General features: G+C 36.1%; 1 protein-coding gene across 1 annotated transcript; it reads right to left on the bottom strand.

Annotated features, from left to right (window-relative positions):
• Nucleotides 1-470: 470 nt before the first annotated feature.
• LOC130885524 (prolactin-7D1-like) lies at nucleotides 471-21145 on the bottom strand. The gene is made up of 5 exons (XM_057787062.1): nucleotides 20981-21145; nucleotides 18959-19063; nucleotides 16437-16616; nucleotides 978-1085; nucleotides 471-494 (listed from the first exon to the last, which is right to left on the bottom strand). The coding sequence occupies exons 1-5, from the start codon at nucleotides 21143-21145 to the stop codon at nucleotides 471-473; spliced, it is 582 nt and encodes a 193-aa protein (XP_057643045.1).
• Between the last annotated feature and the right edge of the window lie 2767 nt (nucleotides 21146-23912).

The raw sequence follows: 23912 nt of genomic DNA on the forward strand, positions 1-23912 counted from the left end.
CTAATCCAACAGAAAGACATAAAAGATGGGGAACAAATGAACAGCTCAAATGGTAATGTAAAATCAGCAGTTGGAAGCATTGTGTTATGTGATTTGGAGCAAAGACTTGAGCTACATTACAGCCTACACTCCACAGTGACAACATACATGTGTTTTAAATGCTTTGAATGTCTTCAAACTCCAGTTCCTCATCTCAGTCATCTTTTAAGAGGGTAACTGAAACAATATCAATAAAGGACTTTGGGGACTGTCTAGTCATGGACTAGGTCTCTACAAACATTTTTCTTCATTCACCTCTTCTTCCTATACTTTCATTTACTATTTTCACATGATATTCAAGTCAATTCATTAGAAGTTAAGTTATATTAGGAAATTCCAACTCATCTGTCATAACAACTCTGTACTATACGGAGTTGCTTATCACAACTGGGGGCTTGAGTTCCTTCTGAGGAAGATTAATTACATTTAATTTACTGAACCCCTTGTTCAGGTGCCTTCAATTAAGAAAGAGAAGAAGGTACAAATTCATGGAAAACTGAACACATGCATAAGAAGAAGCTGTAGAATCAGGACAGTCTTGAGATAAAGACTTACCATGGTAGTCAGGAATGAAAAATGTGCCAACGATACACAATGAAGACACCTGTTTTTGTTTATCTTAGGTATTCATTGAATATCTGTGTATATAGGGATGGCCTACTTCACTCAAAATTTCCTATAGAAAAATAAGTCAATTTACACTGACAAAACATCAGTGAAATAGAATCCTCTAAAAGGTCAGTTTATGGAGATCTGCCACAATATTATTTAACAATTGATTTTCCTATAATTTATCAACTGGGTATCATGATTTTATTCCACTGCTCAGTCTTACTCCTTGCTCGTACTCCTGTGATTACCATACCTGTTGTAGTAGTTAAGAAAGCTACAGCATGACAAAGCTAGTGCACTGTTTAGCTGTTTAAATGACAACTCACTGCTAACTTCCTGGATTCCTGTATTGTCTTTGGGGTGTTGATGGGAGGAGTGTGGCAGCTGTCAAGCATCTTAGGCATATTCTCCTCATCCTTGTTCAACTCTAACATCTGCAAATAATAAAAAAGAAATGAAGTTTGTTAGAATTTGGAAACTGAGTAAGTGAACTTGTGACCAGAATATTATTATATTATTAACTATATGTGTAATTTTTACAAATAAACACTGCATAAAATCTACCATGAAGAGAGGGAATCTGAACCACTTTTTCCCTTTTTAAGGTAAGCAATCTAATTTAGTTTTCATCTAACTTTCTAATCTGTTATCCGTTCCTATTTACTTTTCTCTTATTCTGCCACTAATTCCAAATTTTTTATAATAATAAAAGGCCTTAGAAATGACAAAAGTCTACTGTTGTACTCAAGCCTGATCCTGTTTTCTCCTTCCCACTGACTGACCTCAAATCCAAAGACATACGCTGCATTTATTTTTTGAGCAATGATTAGAAAGTGTTTCTTAGTTTTGTCTTTTTCATATTGGCTAAGCAGGAACAAATGTCCATTCACTTAGACTACACAAAGATGACACCAGAATATAAGATGTCCAAACAAGTGTTGTAAAATAATACACTATTTGAACTCAGATAACAGTAGTCAGTGGGGAGAGAGCCTATTTTCAGTTGCCAGTTAGTACTCCTACCCAATGAACTCTAGCACTGGAAATCTTTAAATAAGGATTCATTGGTAGCATTGCGGGTTTCTGAAGAAAAAAAAAAACTAGCATCTCTATGACATAGTTTTAGTTCAGTGTACTTCTGTTTCCTACACACAAATAACTACAACACAATTGCAACTCCGTTTAAATGAGACCAAAAAATGATGTTTCTACCTCTGCCACAATTCTTCCAGCTTGGTATGTCAGGTACAAATACAAATAAAACTTTATAATACATGTATTTAGAGAAAAATGAGAAATCATAGCATTCTTCTCAAGTGGGATTTCCTGAAGATTTCCCATTCTGTGAAAAAAAAATGTCTGTTTGCTTTATAATGGTAGTGGCATCTTTTACCTGCAGGAATATATTTGGTTAATGACATTTTCTTACATAAATTGTAATGAAGCCATGAACATGAATGTTTTACAGGGAGGGGGATAGAAATAAATGAGGTACTTACAAATTTAAGGAATTTTTTTGAAGAGAAGTCACTGAAGAACTGAGATAGAATCAGGGAAAGGAAATAACTTATAAGTAAAAAGCACCATGAATGCAAATTTATTATAGCTTCAGAGACACTTTTATTAAGTGGCCATTGTTTTACTGAAGTCATGTCTATCACCACATCCCCAACAATAACTGATTTGGAACAGGTAACTTAATATGCAGATATGATTAAACCTATTTCACTTCTATCCCATCACTCCGGCTGAATGACTCATCCACTGAAATCTTTAAACTGTGACTCCTGGCATTGAGGAGTTTCTGGAAAGCTAATATTTCTTTTCTATTCTTGAATCACATGATATAGATTCAATCTCTTAGTTCCACTGGGCTCAATGCAATGCACTGATCCTCTATTGGCTATGCACATTGCCAAAGGGAAGATGTTGGTGGAGACTGTGTGAAAATAGACGAGTAAACCAGAGCAGTTTCCCAGCTGCATCTTTTAGGGTTTCATGTGACAACTGTGTTTTACCAGTAATCTTTCTGAATAATTTGAGCCAAACACCATCATAATACAACTGCATTATTTAATCTCTTGTTCTTTATTGGTTCAAGCTGATATTCTTAACGATTAATCGTTAAGTAGAAACAATTTCAAAAATCATTTAATGTTTTGTAAAACCTTGAGTTTTCATGAAACTATCCTAACCATCATATTCCACTTCTTAGTAGCTATTTTTAAATCTGTGTTAGTTATTAAATTACAAATTTGGTTTACAGTTATTTTAAATGCGTTACAGTATAATTATTGACAAGAAGGCTCCTTTTGGGAAGAAGCCATAAGTAAGTGTGGTACTTACAAACATCTTGCGCATTTCCCTATTGAGTTCACTGATGTTATAAGACAGCCTGATGGCATGATTGAACAGGTCCTGGAGGTAGACTTGATCATTTCCAGTTCCACGGACATTCACAGGCAAAGAGGCAACATTCTCCCACAGAAGCAAATTTAATACCAGTATCAAGAGGAGTGTTCCTGCTTTATAGAAATGGGAGATGGAGATCAATTTATCTGAGGTTAACAATGGTACTTCTCCCTCTTTATCAAGAGTAATTTTATCTGTCCACAGTTCCTGCCACTGTATGGTCTGGTGCTGACCAGCTGTGAGAGTAAATCAGTATCTTCCACTGTGTAATTAAATAAATAAGTTGCACATTTCTATAGATTTCCCACATTTTGTACTGATATCAGAAATTTTCAAACATTTATACTCTAAGTTAACTGTGGGTGAATATTTTGGAGTCATTTTTGTAGATAATTTTATGTCTTGGGAATTTTGTCATAATTTTCATTGGTTAATCTCTCAAAGATTGTGTTGGATTTAGTAGGCAGTATTCACATCAGGACAAGGTCAACATTGCTGGCTTTGCTTCATTATTGTACCTAACAAGAATAAGTGTATTATTGTCAATTGTCCAATATTGAGTTTGAAGAGAATCCTATCATTTAAAGGACTTACAGTCTGCTTTTAAACTTATCAAAATGCTTTCATGCATTAGCAGTTTGTCATAAGTTTTTACAGGTTTAACAATAACTCTGCAGATAGACTGACCCTATGCAATATCATCAAATTGTATTGATGAAGAGAATACTTAAAAGGCTTAATGATTTTCCACTTGATCACTTGATCAAAGTAGACCTAGTAACATTGACTGTATCTATTTCTCTTGATTTGTAAATCAACATCCTTTAACTTAGCATTCCTGCAATGATCAAAATGGTTTCAACATCAATTTATCCAATTTAACTTTTACTGATGGATAAACACAGAATCCTAATGTGTCAATAATTTACATGCCCAACAAAATGACACAGAATGTTATGTTTCAAAATGAAATATCTAGTTACCTTTAGTGGCATCAGTCTGAAAACACTTCTGATCCGCAGAACCTTAGATAATCCAATGAAAATGTGCAACAGAAAATTAGGGAACTGGTAAGTTTTATTCAAGGAAAACATCTAGACTCAAATACTCAAAATAATTGATAAAAATAACTATATAGCATACAAAATAACCATCAATATTTCACATTCAAAGTACATATTGTTTTTAGATAATTCCTATTGTAGAAAACAAATTTACAATGATCTATGTGCTTTCCCCAAATTATTATATATGATAGATATTTATCTTTTAAATAGATATAGCTATAAATTCCTTCCATTTATCATTTGAAGAATTTAAAGTCTAAGATTAGTATAAAACAATAAATGATTTTGGCTTTTCATTTCATAAAATACAATTTAAGAGCTAAGATGGCAAAGCACAGTTTTTACTTCAGTATTTAAAAGACAAAGGTAGATGGATCTCATTGACTTAGAAGTCAACCTGGTTTACATAGCCAGTTTTAGACTAGTCATAGTTTCGTAGTGAGACCCTGTCTCAGTGTATATGTGCTTGCTAGTGATTCATTTTACTTTGAAATATTATCAAAATAGAAGCAAATAATAGTATAACTCCGTATTTTGCAAGAGTATTTTACTTGAATTACATTGTCAAAGATGTATAGTTACACATATGCTAACTTTACCTATTTTGTCCCCATAGTTGGCACTGTGATTAAGAGCATTCCAGTAAAACAGCTCATAAAAACTTAAAAACGAGAAGATGTTACTTTCTTCCTTCTGAAGTTGTTAGAAATTTAGCCCATGCTTCTGACAATCTCATTCCAGTAAGTGAATAAATGTAAGCAATTTTAACTTTAGAAGATTTATCATCCCATTATCTGAACCTCTCTTGCACATTTGAGTTTTGTGTATAAACAACTCTTGTTCCTATGATTACTTGCTGGAAATATTTTTCTTTTCTACCTAAGCTCAATTAATCTTTACTCCCAGCACTCAGGAGGCAGAGGCAGGCGGGTCTCTTTGAGTTCGAGGCCAGCCTGGTCTATAAGAGCTAGTTCCAGGACAGGCTTTAAAGCTACATAGAAACCCTGTCTCTAAAAAACAAAAAAAGAAAAAGAAAAAGAAAGAAAATGCAAAACACCTCTAGACATTTCTCCATGTCTATAGGTAAAAAAGATTATTTTTTAGGAACCCTCCCTAATCCAATGATATATGCTGCATTTATTTTTTGAGCAATGATTAGAAAGTGTTTCTTAGTTCTGTCTTTTTCATATTGGCTAAGCAGGAACAAATGTCCATTCACTTAGACTGCACAAAGATGACACCAAAATATAAAATGTCCAAACAAGTGTTGTAAAAGAATACACTACTTGATCTCACTTAGAGGAGGTTAAAAGAAAGATTACTTACAGAAGCATGGCTTGGTGGAAGGCAGCAGCATCCCTGTAAAGTTTCAGCACAGCTTGTCTGCTGTTCCGGGACAGCTGTTTCACTGAAGTCCTACCTCCTATATAGTGGAGCACAGCATCCCTAAGGCCACACACTGCTTGGGTACAAAAGGAAGCAAACTTTGGAATCTAGATGAGGATTCCACGATACTTCCTCCTTATGGATAAGCATCTCATTGCCATGATGACTACCGCAGTCATTTGAGCATCATTTAGAGAATATGAGGGCCATGTCTAGAGGGTTAGTTAAGCTGCAAAACACCAGAGCTTTCTTTGTTCCCTGAAGTCTAAAGTCAACCTCTAGCTATCAGAAAACAGTGATTCCTGGACCAGCGTTCTCTTCTCCAGTTCCTTATCTATTCCCATCACCTCTTGTAAATGTTCACTGGATCTTAGATGAGAGGACATAGGTTTTTCAGTGTTTTTCTGAACATTAGAACACAGGCCACTGTAAGAGTTATCCATATTGAGAAATTTAACTTTTTACATTTCAGCCAATGTCTGTGGCTTGTTTGTTTGTTTCTCCACACTGGGCACGTAACAAGAGTAATATAAAGTGCAAATGCAGGAGCTTAAGGGGGTCTGTTAAGTGAGTAACTCACATTAACTTAACAAAATATCAAAGGCTCTCCTGATGGATTCAGAATATCCCTGGTCTAGCATTATCCAGACTTCAGAAATAAATACAGATTCTCCTCTTGGGGCTGGTCCGAAATTTAATACAGCATATTTAGCTGCACTTAAACCAGATGCTGAATGACTATTGATTGAACATATACATCTGGCTTATTTTGTAATTGCCTTCATTTGAACTGAATAAGTCTCTTAGTGACATCTGGAATTATGAAACTCAGACAACACTACACAATTGTCCACATTGGTCCTGGTAAGATTTCTTCTAATGTGCAAACATAGCAAGGGACATAACATTACAAATTTCTTAGATTTAATGTGGTATTATCAAATGCATTGTCAATATTCTTTATTACAGTCATGGTCAATTGGGCTTCTCTACTGAACAACTAATAAGAAGCCACCAAGTCATTATAATATCTGACTAATGATTCAATGATTGCAGGAAGAGGTACAAGTTATGATCTGCTATTGACTGAATAAAAAATATGGTGCTTTGGTGAATATCTAACCAATGAAAACTCCAAATACTTTTGGAACACTTATCAAAAGAGGATAAAAATAATGTTCCATTTACAATATTGGGTGATATTTGCCCCAAATATCAATCATCACATTTTAGTGAAAGTGTTGTGCATTCTTTTATGCTGACGTCATAATGTATACCAGAATTGGAGAGCCTTGTTTTCAAATTTGAAATATAAGCTGAATTTATTAGATTATAAAAAAGAGAGAATACAGGGTAGACATTTTCACTCAGTCTTTGAAACTTTCTGTAGACAATTCTACCACTGAAAAGACATAGACTACAGAACAGTGTGAAGGCCATGAGGATTAGAAAGTGTTCTGAAAAGACAGCGGGTATAACATGGAAGAAAGGACTTGTTACCTACTGACTAAGTTGAGCATGTGAATTCTTCTCAAATAACCCATTCCTTTGCTAATAAAGAAGGACTCCAAATAAAGAAACCAGATGCCTCATTGAGAATAACACTGTCTTGCAGAGGCCTAAATACAGAAGTGACTCCCAGTCACCATCCTCAACTTTTGTACCTGGAGAAAACACTGATATAACCATAGAACTTTTCATTTTTTAGTACTAAATTAGTAACTTTCTAAAAAACCTTATATACTGAATGCCAACATCAGTTCACATTTGTTTAGTGTGGTTATGGTTAGCATTAAATGATAATACTCATTTTGCAAACATTGTGGGTTCAATCATGCCTCCATCTATTGTTTCACTGATGTAGACAACTGCAACCATCTATAAAATCGGTAAATGTGGAAGACAATAGAGGGAACAGCACCACACATTTTGGAACCGTGGTACATCCCAAAATACAAGTTGTTGGAGAAATACAATTTGCAGGAATGTTTACCTTTTAGTCATGTTAAATATCATTGTTGATGCTAAATCAAGAACCAAAGTGATTATAGCAGAGCAAGATACTTTTAGACAAGATGAAGTAATTTTACCCATACTATGATGGTTAAGGAACTTCTGCACCAATTTCCGAGGCAGTTGCAACAGCTTACATTCCTACCATCTGAGTCCCTAAAGGGTAGTGACTCATCAAAAATGTAGAAAGCCCCATCACGTTCATTGACTGTGTCTCAGACAAGCAATGTGACTAGTCATCTCACCATTCATGCCATGATAAGATGTATCCCTTGATAATCAAGCCTCAATAAACCTTTGCTCACCAAAGTTTCTTTTGTTGGGTGTTTCATTACAGTAATAAAAAATTAATTTATACAGTCCTTTCTCCCTCTCTCTAGCAGGATGTTTTAAGCTCTGCCTAATGCTTGGTTATGGGTCTCTGCATCTGTTTCTATCAGCTGTTGGGTGAAGTCTCTGATGACAATTGAGCCACTCTCCAATTTATGAGTATAGCAGAGTATCGTTAGGCATCACTACATTGACATTTATCTGTCCCCAGTTATGTTTGGTTCAATTCTAGGTCTCTGAGGCATGTAGCCATTGGGTCCTAGCACTGCAGGCAGTTGTAAGGGGAGGGATCACACTCACGGCATGTGTCTAAGGATAGACCAGTCACTGGTTGGCTACTCCCACAATCTCTGAGTCACTTTTACCTCAACATATCCCATAGACAGGACAGACCGTAGGTCATAGGTTATATGGCTGGATTGGTAGGAGGCAGAGGTGTCAAGGACATCACAAGAGAATCCACAGAATCAAATAATCACCTCACAGGAGCTCACAGAGACTGAAATGACAACCAGGATGTCTGCATGAGATGAATCCAGACATTTGGCATGTATGTGGCAGTTGCGCAGTTTAGTCTTCTGGTAGAACTCATAATTGTGGGAACAGGTGTAGTGGCATTTTATTTCTATTTTAATAAACAAAATGTGCCTGAGGATCAGAAAAGTAAAACGGTCACACTGGCCAACCTTACAGACCAAGTAGCAGTGACACACACCTTTAATCTCAGTAGCCACACTAGCTTGTCATAAAAACCAGGTGTTACTGGTGCACGTCTTTAATCCCAGCACTAGAGAGGATTATAAAATGGGAGGAGACAGCGCTCAGTCTCAGTCTCATTCTGCAATTCCTGGAGGCAGGATGGGCATTTTGAATTGAGATAGAGGTAAGAGCCAGTGACTGATTGTTTTGCTTTTCTAGCCTTCAGGTTAACCCCAATTTTTGTCTTTGAGCTTTATTAATTGTGCATTAAACAAGTGCGGTCTTTGACTCTTTTCCTGGTGTGGGGGCCCTACTCCTCATACTGGGTTGCTTTACCTAGCCTTAATGCCAAGTAAGGTGCTTAGTCTTATTGCAAATTGATACACTCTGTTTTGTTAATATGTCTAGGAAGCCTGCCCTTTTCTGAATTGAAATAGAGGAGAGGTAGATGGGGGTAGGGAACAGAGAGAAATTAGAGGGGAGGGTTTTGGAGGAGAGGAGAGAGTGGAAACCATAGTGGAGCTGTAAAATAAATAAATAACATAATAGAATTTGTACAAATCTTTTTACCCAGGGGCCATTAGGATTCATCATCTTGAGAACCATTGACAGATCAGGTGAGAAGCCTTAGTGTAGAAAGTTCGCACTGTACTGGTGAAGAGTTAATAGAGGAATGTACACCTTTTCACCTACACAGAGGACATTGTCATAATACCTGTGTATGACTGGCATATGATCAGCCACTACTTAAAATCCACAATTTTCTTCTAAAAGGGCCAAGAACCAAAGGATCCTATTTCCCACGAACACAGAAGTTCCACTTTCTTCCATGTCCTTAGGTGATATCCTACCTGGCATGCACCATGTATCCCAGTAGGTCAATGACCACAAGCTTAATGACTGTCAGCATAAAATGTACACAGTATAATATTTTTTAGACATAATTACCCATTACCACTTAAGCTAATGCATTTTACTTTCATGCTACTATCTCTATACCTGTGCTCTCGCTCTCTCTCTTTTTCTTTTTTTTTTTTTTTTTTTTTTTTTTTTGGTTTTTTGAGACAGGGTTTCTCTGTAGCTTTGGTGCCTGTCCCGGAACTAGCTCTTGTAGACCAGGCTGGCCTTGAACTCCCAGAGATCAGCCTGCCTCTGCCTCCTGAGTGCTGGGATTAAAGGCGTGCTCCACCACCGCCAGACTACCTGTGCTCTCTTTCTCCCCATGTCTGATAAATTTTAAGATTGCCATGAAGCACTGTTCAATTAACAATAATATTTTAGAGAACCGTCCTCTACACATTATAGTATTTAAGAAACACGTGTCTCTTCCAAATGTCTTTCAAACTTGCACAAGACATGCTCTTTTGATGCCACACCAAACTTCCCAAAAATCTTCTCTCTATAACTCTTTTTAACTTTTTCCTTATTAACCCCGTCTTATATACTTTAGCAAGTTACAACCTTGATTTATATTCTCATCACTTATATTCGGCATGAACAAACTTTCTCTATTGTAATCTTTGAGTTCAGTATTTGAGGATTTGAGAGCTTGAGGGGCAATCATGTTGTCCTTCCGTTTACGTTTCTGTGTTTCTGTTGTGATAATGAGATTCAAATTTGTCAGCAGGTGATCTGTTGATAATGGAAAGATGGGTGATGACTTACAACTTGTCACTGTTCAGAAAAGAAGAGACTTCCGAGTGTTTGACCTTAAATGGGATATCTTTATTTCATCAGCCTTCCCTTAAGATTCAGGGATCATCATGGGAGAAGGACCAACCCAGGGGCGGTGAATGACTTCAAAGCAGAAGTATTTTCCAGAAACAGCAAGGAATGCGGAAGCACAGACACTGAGAATGTGCAAAAGATCCACAAGAATTCAAGCCAGGGAAAATCCTAGCAAGGAGATGGGAAATAGGCACCAAGTCCAACTCTTGCTGAGGAACTATTGGTACCTAATTGCTACCAGAAGAGAGAAGGTCAGATGGGTTCAATAGTGTGACACCTAGTATATCAACCACACCCTAGGACAGGCATCATGCCTGTGTGGTCAGTTAACAAAAACTAGACTCGATGAGTTAAAGGGACAGAGGGGATAGACGGGGGGGGGGATTCCTTTTTTGATGCATACAGCAATGACTTAACTTGCTTCTAACATCTTTTAAATTTTTAGCACCTGAGTATAGTTCCAAAGCCTGGATATCAAGGCTTTAAACATGAGCTTTGAGTTATCCTGTATCATAAGGAATCACAAACTCTTTGAAAATTGAATGAAGTCAGAAGGGTATCAGATTCCTTCATCTAGTTCAAACTCACTGAAAATAAAAGTGGCTTCTAATGCATCATTGGTGAGCAGCAGGAACTCTTTTCCTGTGGCGCAGCATATACTACATTGGACTCTAATATGCATGATTTACCTAAGCTGGAACGGTTTTAGCGATTTTTGGTGCAAAGTGAATGACATACACACAAATTAAGTTCAGGTAAAACCAATCAGAAAATTATCTTCATCCTCTCTCCTAGTTTCCAATCATGATTACACTCATGGAGTCTCTTCATCCTTTTTATCTTTTCAGTATCTTCCTCAATACAGCCACAGCCTGCTGATGCCTCTATGGCTTCTATGTCCTTTGATTCATCCCTCATTGACAAGCCTTTGCTAAATTTCTATTAGTGTCAGCATCGTATTTCAGCTGGTTTTCAGACATCTTAGTTTTTCATTTTCTGCTACCTACACATTCTTGTAACTCTTCGCCAGATAAACATTTGTGTTTTTGAGTTCTAGGAGTGTTGCTTTCTTACAGTAAAATATGTTGCCTGTAGGTTGAGCTCAAACTCAAAATTGATATGCCATTCATTATAACGCAAAGCACATTATCACCCTGTAGTAGCACCTATAGATAAAACAATATCTTCTTAAAAATAAATATTAGTTGCTTACTAATGACATATAATAATAAAACTCAGTTTTCTCACTGGAAATGAAGGTATATTATAGAATGAGAGTGGATGAATTGTTTGCCCATTGTGATGAACCAGTACCCTATAACACCTTCAGAACTTCACCTCACACCATCACATTCCTGAAACTTTGGCAATACTTTGGTTTCACTTGTTATTTTCTGATTGATTTTGTAGCTTTTTTTTAAGCAGTATCCTTTACCTTGTCATTAGTACAATAATTTAAATGTTTATATATCCCCCATGAGTTCAGTTAAACTACTGATAGAAAGGTAGTTTTTCATATTTTGTTGATTATTTCATCTTCATACACTGAGGTTTCCACATACAAGCTTTAGTATTTAATATACTCCAGATGAAGGCTTGAGTCACTTAACCCCCAGGGGGACAGCTGAAGACAACAGCAGTTTTTTTTTAATTTTTTTTTTATTTAAAACAATCTCTTTTTATATTACATACTAATCCCAGTTCCCCTTCTCTGCTCTGCTCCCTGTATCTTTCTTCTCCATCCACTCCTCAGAGAGGGTTAGGCCTCCCATGGGGAGTCAACAAAGTTGGTCACAAGAAATAATAAAGGCTGCAAAGCAAAAAGGCCAACCAACATATAACGACAGGTATTTTTACCTTTTCTTTTGGAATGTGCTTAGGATACTTAATTTCTCACTTTATCAGATCAAACACTTTCTAGCACTGGTTTGTTTCTGTTTTAATACCTCTGCTGGTAACCCTTGTCGTCTTAAATGGAAATCCATAGATTGTATGCTAACTCTCCTGAAAGCAAGAATGGCTCCTATCTTTTTCTGAAATATATTTTCTAGCTACTCTTCGTATAATTAGGTTTGTCAACAATAGTTATAGTGAATCTTATCTAAAAGTTTAGATTTTAGTTACTTGTCACTATTGAACAGAGGCCTTTTGCCAACACACAGGCGTGTAAAATTCAATCTTGTTATGAACTTACATAACACTGTGAAATTCACGTCTTATAAAATTGTGTGAACTCAAGAGGTGAGATGGGTTGAGAGTTTAGTTTGGATAATGACTTTCTACACAATAGGAATTATCCTCGACAGAGGCACAGGAAAGTTTCAGGTAACAGCACCCTTGACTATGATGAAAGCCATTTGTTTGGCTGAACAACTGAATAAAAGCAGCAGGAACTTTTATTGTGTAGAATAAATTTTTCATGAATTCTGACCTGGAGAGTGGCCTCACTTTGTTTTTCTTTAAGGCCAAGGAATCAAGTAGATTATGAAACTTTACTTCTAAAGCTAATGAAACTTTCAGGAAAACAAGAGAAGACAAAAGGCATGAGAAAAAAGAGAAGATAATATTTGTTAGGAGGGTCTAAAGTGCAAGATATGTTGAAATTCTTGTGAGTTCAAGTTTGTAACAGTATGTTATTCTTCATAATGCGTTTTTTTTACGTATTTTCTGTTCTTGTTTTTTCCTTTATTTGCTTTCTTCCCTACTGCCCAATTTTCTTCTGTCCATTAAAGTCTTTGTCTTTTATCTCTATCAAGATACTGACTGAGCAATATTTAATTGTGTATATATGCATTTGTAAATCGCTGGCACTTGCTGGAAATACAGCATGGCAATATACTTTACAGAGATGTGACAATCAGGTGAGGCTGTACCCTTGGTTGCTTAAAGGTAGCTGACAAGATGAACTCTTATTTAGTTTCTTACTTTTGTATTGAGGTCATATTTGTGTTGACAGGATTTTAGAATATGTCTGGGTGAGTTACTTTTAGGATAGTCTTCCTAGATTAATTTAATCCTGAACTTTAAGAAGGGATGACATCTCATTTCCAGAAACTTCTGTGATTTTCTTATATTTTCTATATGAACAGAAAAAGAAGAAAATTGTCAGGACCCCAAGAAGGGGTCAGCAGTGACTGTATGTTGTTGCCACCCATTGATGATGGGATTCTAATGTGTGGGATTCCTGTTTCAGTTCACTAAAAAGCATACTCTGAGCCACTTTTCTTCAGTAGCATGTATTCATGATGAGAAGATCTACGGGAGTCTCACGGTAAAGCTCTGGAGTGAATTAAAAATCTAGTTTGGTAATCTCTCTGAGTAAGTATGCCATTCACTAAATATCTGGAGAAAACACTATTATGTTTCATGAGAGAAAGGGGAAAAGACCTTGTCAGATTCCAATCCTGGGACTGGGTTATATCAAATTGATTTGTTGACCAAGAAATTCCATGTGAACACCCAGACAAGTCAGATGGCTGCCAAGACTATAGGTTGCTCACCACAAGCAAACAGTAAGGTCACATTGCGGAAAACAATACCTATACAACTCATTGGACATGTAAAAGTTGAGCTGTTACTTACTGAGAACATTTGCCCCTATGTTTTAGTAGCTTTGGTACAGGCAGGTACTCTGAATGCCAGCAAATGAGAAACAGAAACTCCAAGCTGGTCAAAAACCCCATGATCCATAATGGTGCCCTGCCTGAAGGCTATGCTGCAGCAATGGTGGCACAAATCTTGTGGGAGTCACCATAGTGGTTTGACTGAAGACTCACTCCACAAGATGGAATCTGACATTACTTAGGGGATCAAGAACTTGAGACTTAGTGATCTAGAGAAAGACCAATACTAATGTTCTAAAAAGAGAAACCAAGCCAACCCAACCAACCAAACAAGCAAAATGTAAAAAATCCTAGCAATCTATACTCATAGATCAGGGCTCTGCTTCCTCCTTTGGCAAATGAGAACAAATACAGAGACATATGGCCAGACATTGAGCAAAGAAGGAGACTTTAAAACACTTAGCCATAAATGGATGTCTCCATAAAATCCTTTCCCTCAGGGCTCAGGGAGCCTGTAGAAGAGGAAGCAGACAGATCGTAAGAGCCAGATGGCACAGAGGACACCAAGAAAACAAGGTTCTATAAATGGACATGACCAAAGCATACATGAACCCTCAGAGATTGAAGCAACATGCATGAGACCCGAGGCTTCTATGGGTCTGTACTAGGTCCTTTGTGTGTGTGTGTGTGTGTGTGTGTGTGTGTGTGTGTTGCCTTAGAGTTAGGGTGTTTATTCCATTCTAGAGTGTGAAAATACATAGGCCTCTGTTTTGTATGACCTGTGCTAGGCTCATTTCCTGCTGTTTGCTTCATCCAATATGATGAAAGCTTTTGCTTGTGTGTTAGTTTTGTTTTATGTTATTATATTAAGAGATTATATTAATCATCCTCCCTTAGTACTTTGTTTTTTAATTTTGTTTTCGCATAAGAGATAGAAAGGGTCTGGATCCAGATGGGAAGGAGGTGGGAAGAAACTGGGAGTGGGGAAGGAGCAGTGAGGAATATAAGGAGGTGAATAATATGTGATCAGGATATACTATTTGAGGAAAAAAGTTCTATTTTCAATAGAAGGAAAACATTTTTAAAAAGTCCTTGTCAGTGGTCTGTCTGATTTGACCACACAAGTTGACAATGAGTGAACTTCCCCTTTCCTACTTCTTTACCTCATCCTGACAAAGGCAAAGGAACAGACAGAGAGAAGTAGGAAGTCTACAACTTTTGTAGAAATGGATGATCTCAACCTTCCCCTCTGTGTGATTTGATCCACAGGAGAATGGGAGCAGTATATCAACTAATTTGAATAATAAAATTGAAACTACACTAAATGAGATTCCAAAGACACAAAGGGAAGATAATAGGTGAAATATATCTAAGATGTTGCTAAGGAGGCAAAATTCAGGGAAACATGTTTAAAACAGTAGGATGAGGAAATAGCCATTCCATATCTGTACTGTAGCCACTTAAATTCAAAACGTCCTTAGCACTTAGTTGTAGTGAAGCTTCGTGGTAATTTTGTTTTCAGGCATTTTCCTATGAAAGTTGGTTTAGAGGCATATTTCTGATTCTGTAATAGAATGAATGTACTTTTAATTATGATCTCATTCATTGATCCCAATAACTCTATCCACACTAACTTAGTGTGCTTCTAAACTAAGCTTTGCATTTTTCCCTTTGCCAGTTGAAGACCTTGGATTTAGATAGGGAGATCTCATTGCTATTGATAAATTGATTACTAAATGAATGAAAGATAGCACCAATTTTTTTCTATGCTGTGACTTATCTTGTGCCTTTTATTAATAGACCCACTACACTTAAGCATACGTTCAAAGGCCAAAAATTAAAAGAAGCTTCATAAAGGTGTAGCGCGTGTTGGAAAGAAGCAGATGTCACCATCCACATGCAGACATTTCAGAAGATGGACAAAATATTCAACTATTTGTAGGTCAACCTTCAGGCAGAGCGAAAACATATAAAGAGCAAAAAATTGAGTTCTTTCATCAGTTGTCTGCAAAGCTCTCACATCTAACCAGACTGGGGAGGCTTCATTTTCTTGGATTGCAGGATTAACCTATTGATCAGAAAGGACAGTTACTTATTATCACTATTTGTGTCCATTTGACCTTTCCCCTTCTAAAGGCTGAATCATACTTAAGCAAATACTATAAATGTGAAATTTCAGTTACAGGCATGCATTTCCATGTTTCTACTTTTTAAATAATAGGGCACTATACGTTATTTTATCATCTAGAAGTAAGACTTATATACATCTTTTTGTTTAAAGTTAAATTTAAAGTTAATTGTAATAAGACTGATGGAACAATGGAAAAACTGTGATAGTTGTTTCACTTAAAAAGCATTTTGGCCAAATCTAAACATGTGATTATGTTAAGAATATCTAATGCGGTACTTGAAGGTATTCCTATCAGCCCAGGACTTGCTGTATTTTTGTCTACCTTGTAATGAAGAATCTAAAAACAAGGTTAGATGCCTTTGTTCTTGCAGTGTTAAGTGTTTCAAAGTTTATCACTCACTGCAGATATCATATTATCCATAAATCAGAAAATCAGAGGGCAAGAAGATTACTCACCTTAGGTACTATCTTCATGATGTGTTCTAGAAAAATTTTGTGTTGGTCCTCAATGTCTTTGGCCATTGATAGGATAACATCGGGGACTCCTGGCATAGCATTGAGTTGTTTCACTAGATATTTCAGAGGATCTTTCCAGTCACGCAGTATAAGTAGTGTCGTATTCAAAAGGTCTTCAAACTATGTAACAGTAATTGAACAATAATTAAGATAAGTGAAATATAGGAGTAGTTACACATGACTGTTAATTAGGGAGCAGGAACTAACTTATCATCGGCTATTCTTATGTATAAGTGTGATTTTCTTGAGAGGAAAATGATGTAGCAATGTAAAAGTCAAAATATTCACCTGTAGTTTAAAAAAAATGAAACCGCTTATAAAAGTAATAGTTTCTATAAACTATATCATTTAACATGTTCTGTTTTCTGTCTGAAATTCTACCCTCTGCCTTCCTGGTAAGGCATTATATATTTGATTGTTTTGTTCATCCATGAGACAGACCCCCCCCCAAGGCTTTCTTGAACTGAGGAGGTGCTCACTGGACTAGAATCAGGGAGATAGATATTAACAGTTTCAACAGCAAATCATTTAAATCATATTCATGACATCAGTTAGAGAGGATATTTGCAAAATACTCATTATGAACTTTAGGATATTAATAGAAATGTACCTTGTAGACAATCGATAATTAATAACTATGGTTCTTTGGTCTACAACACTCCCTCCCCTTGTCTCTAACAAGTATACTGAAGAACAGTGGGGCTTGTTGCATGCATAGACACAACAGTTCAATTTTAACACTTCAGTCTAAGTCGGGATTGTATTTGAACTATGTTAAAGTCTTTTAACTAATATAGGGATAAGGAGAGTGAAGAGCAGAACAGTGTTCAATGCACACTGGCAGAAATGTGGGAAGAATATGAAAGGAAGGAGCAGGGGAAATGTTATGGCAGTGCAGGTAGCTGGGAGAAGTTGAATAAGAGAGAGGATTTGAATTTGATAAAGTTCAAAATTCCATTATGACTGGGCTGGCAGATGATACAAGTTCCACAAAACATTTCAAAGCATTCATTTCCTTATCCAAGCTGCAATTTGGGAGGATTAATTGAAGCAATGTCAATAAACTACTTTGTGACATTTCTACAATAGAGTAAATCTTCAGAAGCATCATGTCTCCATCTTACTCTCCTTTTACTTTACTAATTATAAGTGATGCTTAAGTTAATAATCTGGAGGGTAAGTTGTGGTCATGGGTAAGAAAGGAGAGGTCATAACAAAACGTAATCAGAACTGTTAAACTTCTCATCACAACTGAGGAAATGATTTCCTGTTGGGGGGCAGTAGACAGTATTTATAAGACTCCCTTGTCCAGGTACTTTTGGTTAAGACAAAGAAGAAATTATAAAGTCAAGGAGTTTGGCATTCAAATATAAGAAACAAATGTAGAACCAGGATATTTAGGATAGAAGAATTAGCTTGGTGGTCAATAATGACAGGCATATCAATGTGGAGACATTATTAATTTATAATAAAGACTATTGGCTTTGCATATCTTAACCATATACACGAATGTGTTTTTAAAAACATAGGTGCTCAGTTTTGTTCAAAGTTTCTTACAGAATAATAAGTCAATTCCAAGTGGCAACACATTATTAAAATAAGATCTATTTTTGGTTTTGGGTGACCCCAGCTAAGACCCTAAACAATAGAAGAGAGGGTGCCTGAACTGGTCTTCTTATGACTATCTTAAATATCACCATAGAACTTTTGTTCAACAACTGATGGAAACACAGGCAAAGGCCTGAATCAGAGCACTGGACTGAGCTCCCAAAGTCCAGTTGAAGAGTGGGAGGAGTGAGAATATGAACAAAGAGGTCAAGACCATGATGGGTACACCTACTGAAACAGTTTACTTGAGCTAATGGGAGCTCACAAACTCTAGTTGGACAGGGGAGGGAACAGCATAGGTACAAACTAGGCCCTCTGAATGTAGGTGACAGTTGTATGGCTGGGGCAGACTGTAGGGCCAATGGTAGTGGCACCAAGATTTACCCCTACTGCTTGTACTAGCATTTTGGAACTTATTCTCTTTGGACAGATACCTTGCTCAGTCTAGATGTAGTAGGGAGGGCCTTGGACCTTCCCCAAAGCAATGTGCCTTACCCTCTCTGAGGAGTAGATGGGGGTAAGGTGGGGAGTTAGGATTGAGGGAAGGGGAGGAGGGGAGGGAGTAGAAACTGGGATTGGTATGTAAAATGAAAATATTATTTTCTTTTTAAAAACATAATTAATTGATTGATTAAAATTAAGATCTTTTAAATGGTCGGTTTATAACAATCTAATACACTATTATGTAATATCTGATTTCCTTTGTAATTTGTCAAGTATATACTGTGGGTTTTATTTCACTTGGCATTGCTGCCCTTCAGATTACCACACCCCTGGCAGTGCTTATAGGAAGGCACACCATGACAAAGTCAGGGCAGCAATTTAGCTGTTTAGATGAAATGCTGAGGACGTACCACGTTCTTCCTGAGTTCCTCTACTGTGCTTGGAGATTCGATGGGAAGAATGTGGCAGTGTTTTAAGACTTTACCCATTTCCATGTTCCACTGCAAACTTAACATCTGAAAATGTTCAAGAGGAAATTTGAGTTAACTGATATTTAAAAATTGAAAAAAATGAACTAGCAACCAAAATAGTAATATATTTAATAGATGTATAATTTTTACAAATTTTTACAAATTTTTAGCATTGCATGCAATCTACAATTAGGAGAGTAACTCTTTTACTTAATATTTCATTTAAGTCAATAACTTCATTTGACTTTTCATCTAAGTTTCTAATATCCCACCTTTTTCCTATTTAGCATTTTATTGTTCTGTCACTAATCCTAAAATTTACTATATAATGTAAAGATAACCCCTAAATATGGTAAAGGTAAAAATGTGGAACATTTAAATAGCACTTTTTAGTGTGCTTTGAGCATGTCATAGTAAATATGTATCATTATTAATTAATTTCTTGTTTAGTGTTAGTTCAAATTCATTTTTAAAACTAGGCATTAAATAAATTACCCACTTTCTTTCTGTTTTCAGTGAATATATACACCTATACCATTAAAAGTCTATCATAAATCATGAATGAAATTGTTTCAATTGTAACAAAATTAAACATAAAAGTTAACCATTTTAGGAAATACTAAGCAATGATGAAGTTCAAAATAAGATACTAATTAAGGTTACATACTACTGAATACATAATCAAAATTATTTTCTTTCTAAAATCTTTACAATTTTCCCATAAGTATAAACATTAAAAAATAAAACATAAATTTGAGAATAACTTGAACAATCATTTTATCCGTTGCAAAACATATTCCCAGAAGCTGTTTCGTTTTCATCCTGCTTACAGTGGCTGAAGTTTCCTTCTTCACCTGTGCAGGTGTTTTATTTGAATTGGTTCTTGCTGCTTTCTTATGAAAGTTGCAGTGCAATCATTAGCATGGATGCATTGTGGAGAAGAGAGAAGTCAATAAAGATACTTACAATTTGATTGAATATTCTTGAAGAATAGTTGTTGAAGAACTAAAACAGGATGGAGCAATGAAAGAAAATGTGTGAGTAAACACCACGAATACATTTTATTGCAAATGTAGGGACGCGTGTTCTGGGTACCCCTGTTATTGAAACCTTCTCAATTGTCTCCTTCTTGATTGACCTTTACACAGATGATATTCAATCCCTTTTCACCTCTAACTCAGTCCTTCCTTAAATAAACTCATGCACTGGAAACCTTTAATAAAAAGGTTTCTAGATGGAGGGGTTTCCGTGAACAGAATATATCTATTTTCTTTCTTGACATCTGAGTTTAGATTAGTTCTAGTCATTCTATTCAACCCCCAATAATACACTTTTTCCTCTATAATGTTTAATGTGTGATAACTTAAGATGCTTTGGAGCTGGCCTGCTGCAAATAATGTAAGGAAGTCCAAGTTCTTCAGCAGTTACATCTTCTAGGTTTTTAGGTCATGACTGCAAATCTAAGAAAAGTTATTCTTATGTGTGTTTTTAGAAAAGTTACATAAAGGCAAATAATCTTTCCTTCCTTCTTTCCTTCCTTCCTTCCTTTCTTCTTTCCTTCCTTTCTTTCTTGCAATGATGTTCTGCCTGTATGTATCAGTGTGAGAGTGTCTCAGGACCTACTGGCCTTACAGAGAGTTGTGAGCCTCCATGTGAATGTTAGGAATTAAACCTGGGTCCTCTGGAAGAGCTGCCAGTGTTTTTAATCCCTGAACTACAACTCCAGTTTTAAATAAAACTATTTATTTTAATTAAAACTATTGAAAGTTTTTACAAGTCTTTGAGATTTCATGGAACTGCAACATTCTCCTTGTTGCACTTTAAGTACCATAGACTTTCTTGTAAATTTGAAAGCTATATTAGGAACAGCTTGTATTATGTTTCCTATTAAACTATAGTGCAGTGAACTCATCATCTGGGAGGTTCCTTTTGGGAAAAAGTTGGGGTTAGTGAGGTACTTACAAATTCTCGGCGCAGGTCTCTAGCAAGGTCACTGATGTTCTCAGCCAGTAGAGTGGCATTTTTGAATAGGTCTTTGAGGGACACTTCACTATGGCCAGTGTCACTGATATTCACGGGCACAGAAGCCACCTTCTCCCACAGGAGTAGGCTTGACAGTAACAGCATCAGGAAAGTCCCTGCTACACAGAAACAAAGTTCTGCTGAGAACTATTCATTTGAGGTTCTCAACAGTGACAATATCTCTGCCCGATGTCCTTCCTTGTATCATCTGACACTGTAAAACTGTGCTAGGGAATAAACTTCTTCCATTGTGAAAATTCAATAAATAAATAAATAAATAAACTAAATAACTAATAATAATTAACAAATACAGTCTGAGAATTTGATGACTTCTCATGTCTTTGGATTTCTATCAAATATGATTCCGAAATTTCCAAATATTTGAAGTGTTAATTGTGAGTGGAAGCCATTCTCTTTAGGAAGCTGACATCTTGAACACTTTGGTTGATTTTCAGCTGTCATTCTCTGAAAGACCTTGTCCTGCACTCCTTAGAAACCTTGCATTTTTACAAGGACAGCACAACACCTTCTACTGTGTCTTACTGCTTCGTAAGGATAAACACATGCCTGCCTGTTGCTCAATCCTGAGGAGAAAGAGAACCCCGTCATAAAAAGGATTTTGTATGCTGACCTTTACTCATGCACGGTAATAATCTCATTCAACATTTCCCAAAGTTTGCAGTTTACAGCAATCTTATGAATGGAAAACCCTGTGTAATATCATCAAATTATCTTGAAAAAGGGAAGCCTTATAAGTATAATTGATATTTCATAGGGTTTTCATTTTAATATATTGCCTGATGGAGAAGGTTCAATGCCAACACTATGCAAATCCTGTCATATGCGTATATTTCTTATGTTCATATCTTATATACTTCGGGATCTCATGTGGAAGCAAGTCTTAGTGCCAAGTATCAGCAGAAGCTATTATTTGTAAACAACAAGTTTTGCCTTTGAGTACATGGACCAGGAAGCCCCACTAATCTTCATTTATTTACTTTCCTTACCTATAAAACAACCACCTTTCAATTTTGAGGTTTTAACTATGGCAAGTATTGAGTCCATGTTTTTATTTTAAAAGATAAACAGAAACAATTCTATATAGATAATTCCTGTTAAATACAAAAAAACTCATGCTGCCTCCCCCAATTAATTTTATGCTCCTCATATATTTATGTTTAGAACAGGTGCATATACTGCTTTTCAATTTATCATATGCAGAATTTTAGCAGTTTAAAAGGAGTGTTGGATCCAATAACTTTAGGTTTTATTTCATATAATCCAATTTATGCTATTCCAAATGTTTTACTTAAAAATAGTAAGAAAAAGTGCAAATATTAGCAAATTTTCCATTTTTAAAATGATATTTTACTTGAACTAAAATTTCAAAACTTTATAGATTCATCTCCTAAACTTGTACACACTGTTCTCAAATAGAAAATATTATTTAGTTCATTCTATTCAAGCCAGAACATGATACATTCTTCATTCTACATGTCCCATATACTGAACCCATGGGCTCATGTGCTCCCATCAAATGTCTCAATATCTGAATTTTTGATTTTTTGAGATAGATCATTCCCTTCTGTAGGTCTCCCCTGATGACTCAAGGTTGTTTAGTCACATCATGATTTCTACTACAAAGTGTTAGTAATATTCATATTCTTTACTTCAGTCACCTAAAATAATGCAAAATGTTTCTAGATGCTGCTACATGACTCCAGGCTACATTACTACTCTTTGGGAAATACAGATTCATAAAAGCATTTTGCATTTGCTTCTAAAATAATGATTAGAAAATAGTTCTCAGATTCATTGGACTTTACACGGGAGAAGTAAACTCTCCCAACAAGGTTTGCAATATAATGCATTGCTTAAGCTCATTGGGAGGAGGAGAGTAAACAGTTACTTACAGGAGCATGGTTGAGTCAAAGTCAGTGGCATCATTGCTAAGTCCCACCACGGCTTAGCTGTTGACTCGGGGAAGACACTTCACTGGAGTCCTGCCTCCGACTAACTCTCCACCTCTTTTTATAGTCTATCACAGGATTCCCAAGGCTGCACACAGGTAGCAGGAAAGGAAGCATTGTGTCATTTATCATTATTTGTTCCCCTCAGGGGTATAAATAGTTTCGTTACCATGAGCCTGGCTTCTAGTTCTACGTGCACTGCTTATCTTAGTTTTAGGTTTGGAGGAGAACACAAATTATGTTAGGAGTAACCACAGCTATCTCTTCCTCATAAAGACTGACAGCAGCTTCAGATACTAGGTAAATAGCTATCTCATAGACCTTCTTAATTTTCCTTCAGATTTTTAAATATTTTGATCATTTCTCCTGAAATGTTCAATGAAACTTGGATGGAGGTCATAAATAATTCACTGATTTTGTAGAATTTGAAAACATGGCCACAGTATACTGAGCAGTTTTACCAGCAAAAATCTTTGACAACATCCAAGGTATGTTGTGAAATGTCTGATTTTTCCATCTTAAGCACATAAGGGTGTCTAATATTCAAATGCAGATGTCAAGGAGGCTGTTTTGGTAGAGAAATCAAATTAATTTAAGCAAACAATTTCAAAAGCTTTCATTTTTGGAACGGAGAACATCTCCAGTCACAGATTTTTAAGCCAGGTTTACAAACATTAGCTCAGTGTGCAGACCTGGGCTTAGAGCTAATTGTGACTTATTCAACTAAACTATAATGTATTTACTGTAACAATCATACCAACAGAGAATTAGCCAAAACATCTGCCTCAGTTTGTTAATTACCTTGACTTGTACTCACCGGGTTCTGTCCTCACATTTCACACTACTCTTCCATCCCGTTACAAGTTCAATTTCTTCTTTTTATGCAACCAGAACATATATTA

Source organism: Chionomys nivalis, chromosome 13 (assembly GCF_950005125.1).
Source record: "Chionomys nivalis chromosome 13, mChiNiv1.1, whole genome shotgun sequence".
In the NCBI taxonomy this organism is placed as follows: domain Eukaryota; kingdom Metazoa; phylum Chordata; class Mammalia; order Rodentia; family Cricetidae; genus Chionomys; species Chionomys nivalis.

Coding starts and splice junctions, on each gene's coding strand:
- LOC130885524 (XM_057787062.1), bottom strand. CDS start 21,145: ATGCTGTTACTGTCAAGCCTACTCCTGTGGGAGAAGGTGGCTTCTGTG. Junction 1,086..16,436: donor TCATGAAGATAGTACCTAAG/GTGAGTAATCTT, acceptor TATTATTTGCAG/ATGTTAGAGTTGAACAAGGA. Junction 495..977: donor AGGAATCCAGGAAGTTAGCA/GTGAGTTGTCAT, acceptor TCTTAATTGAAG/GCACCTGAACAAGGGGTTCA.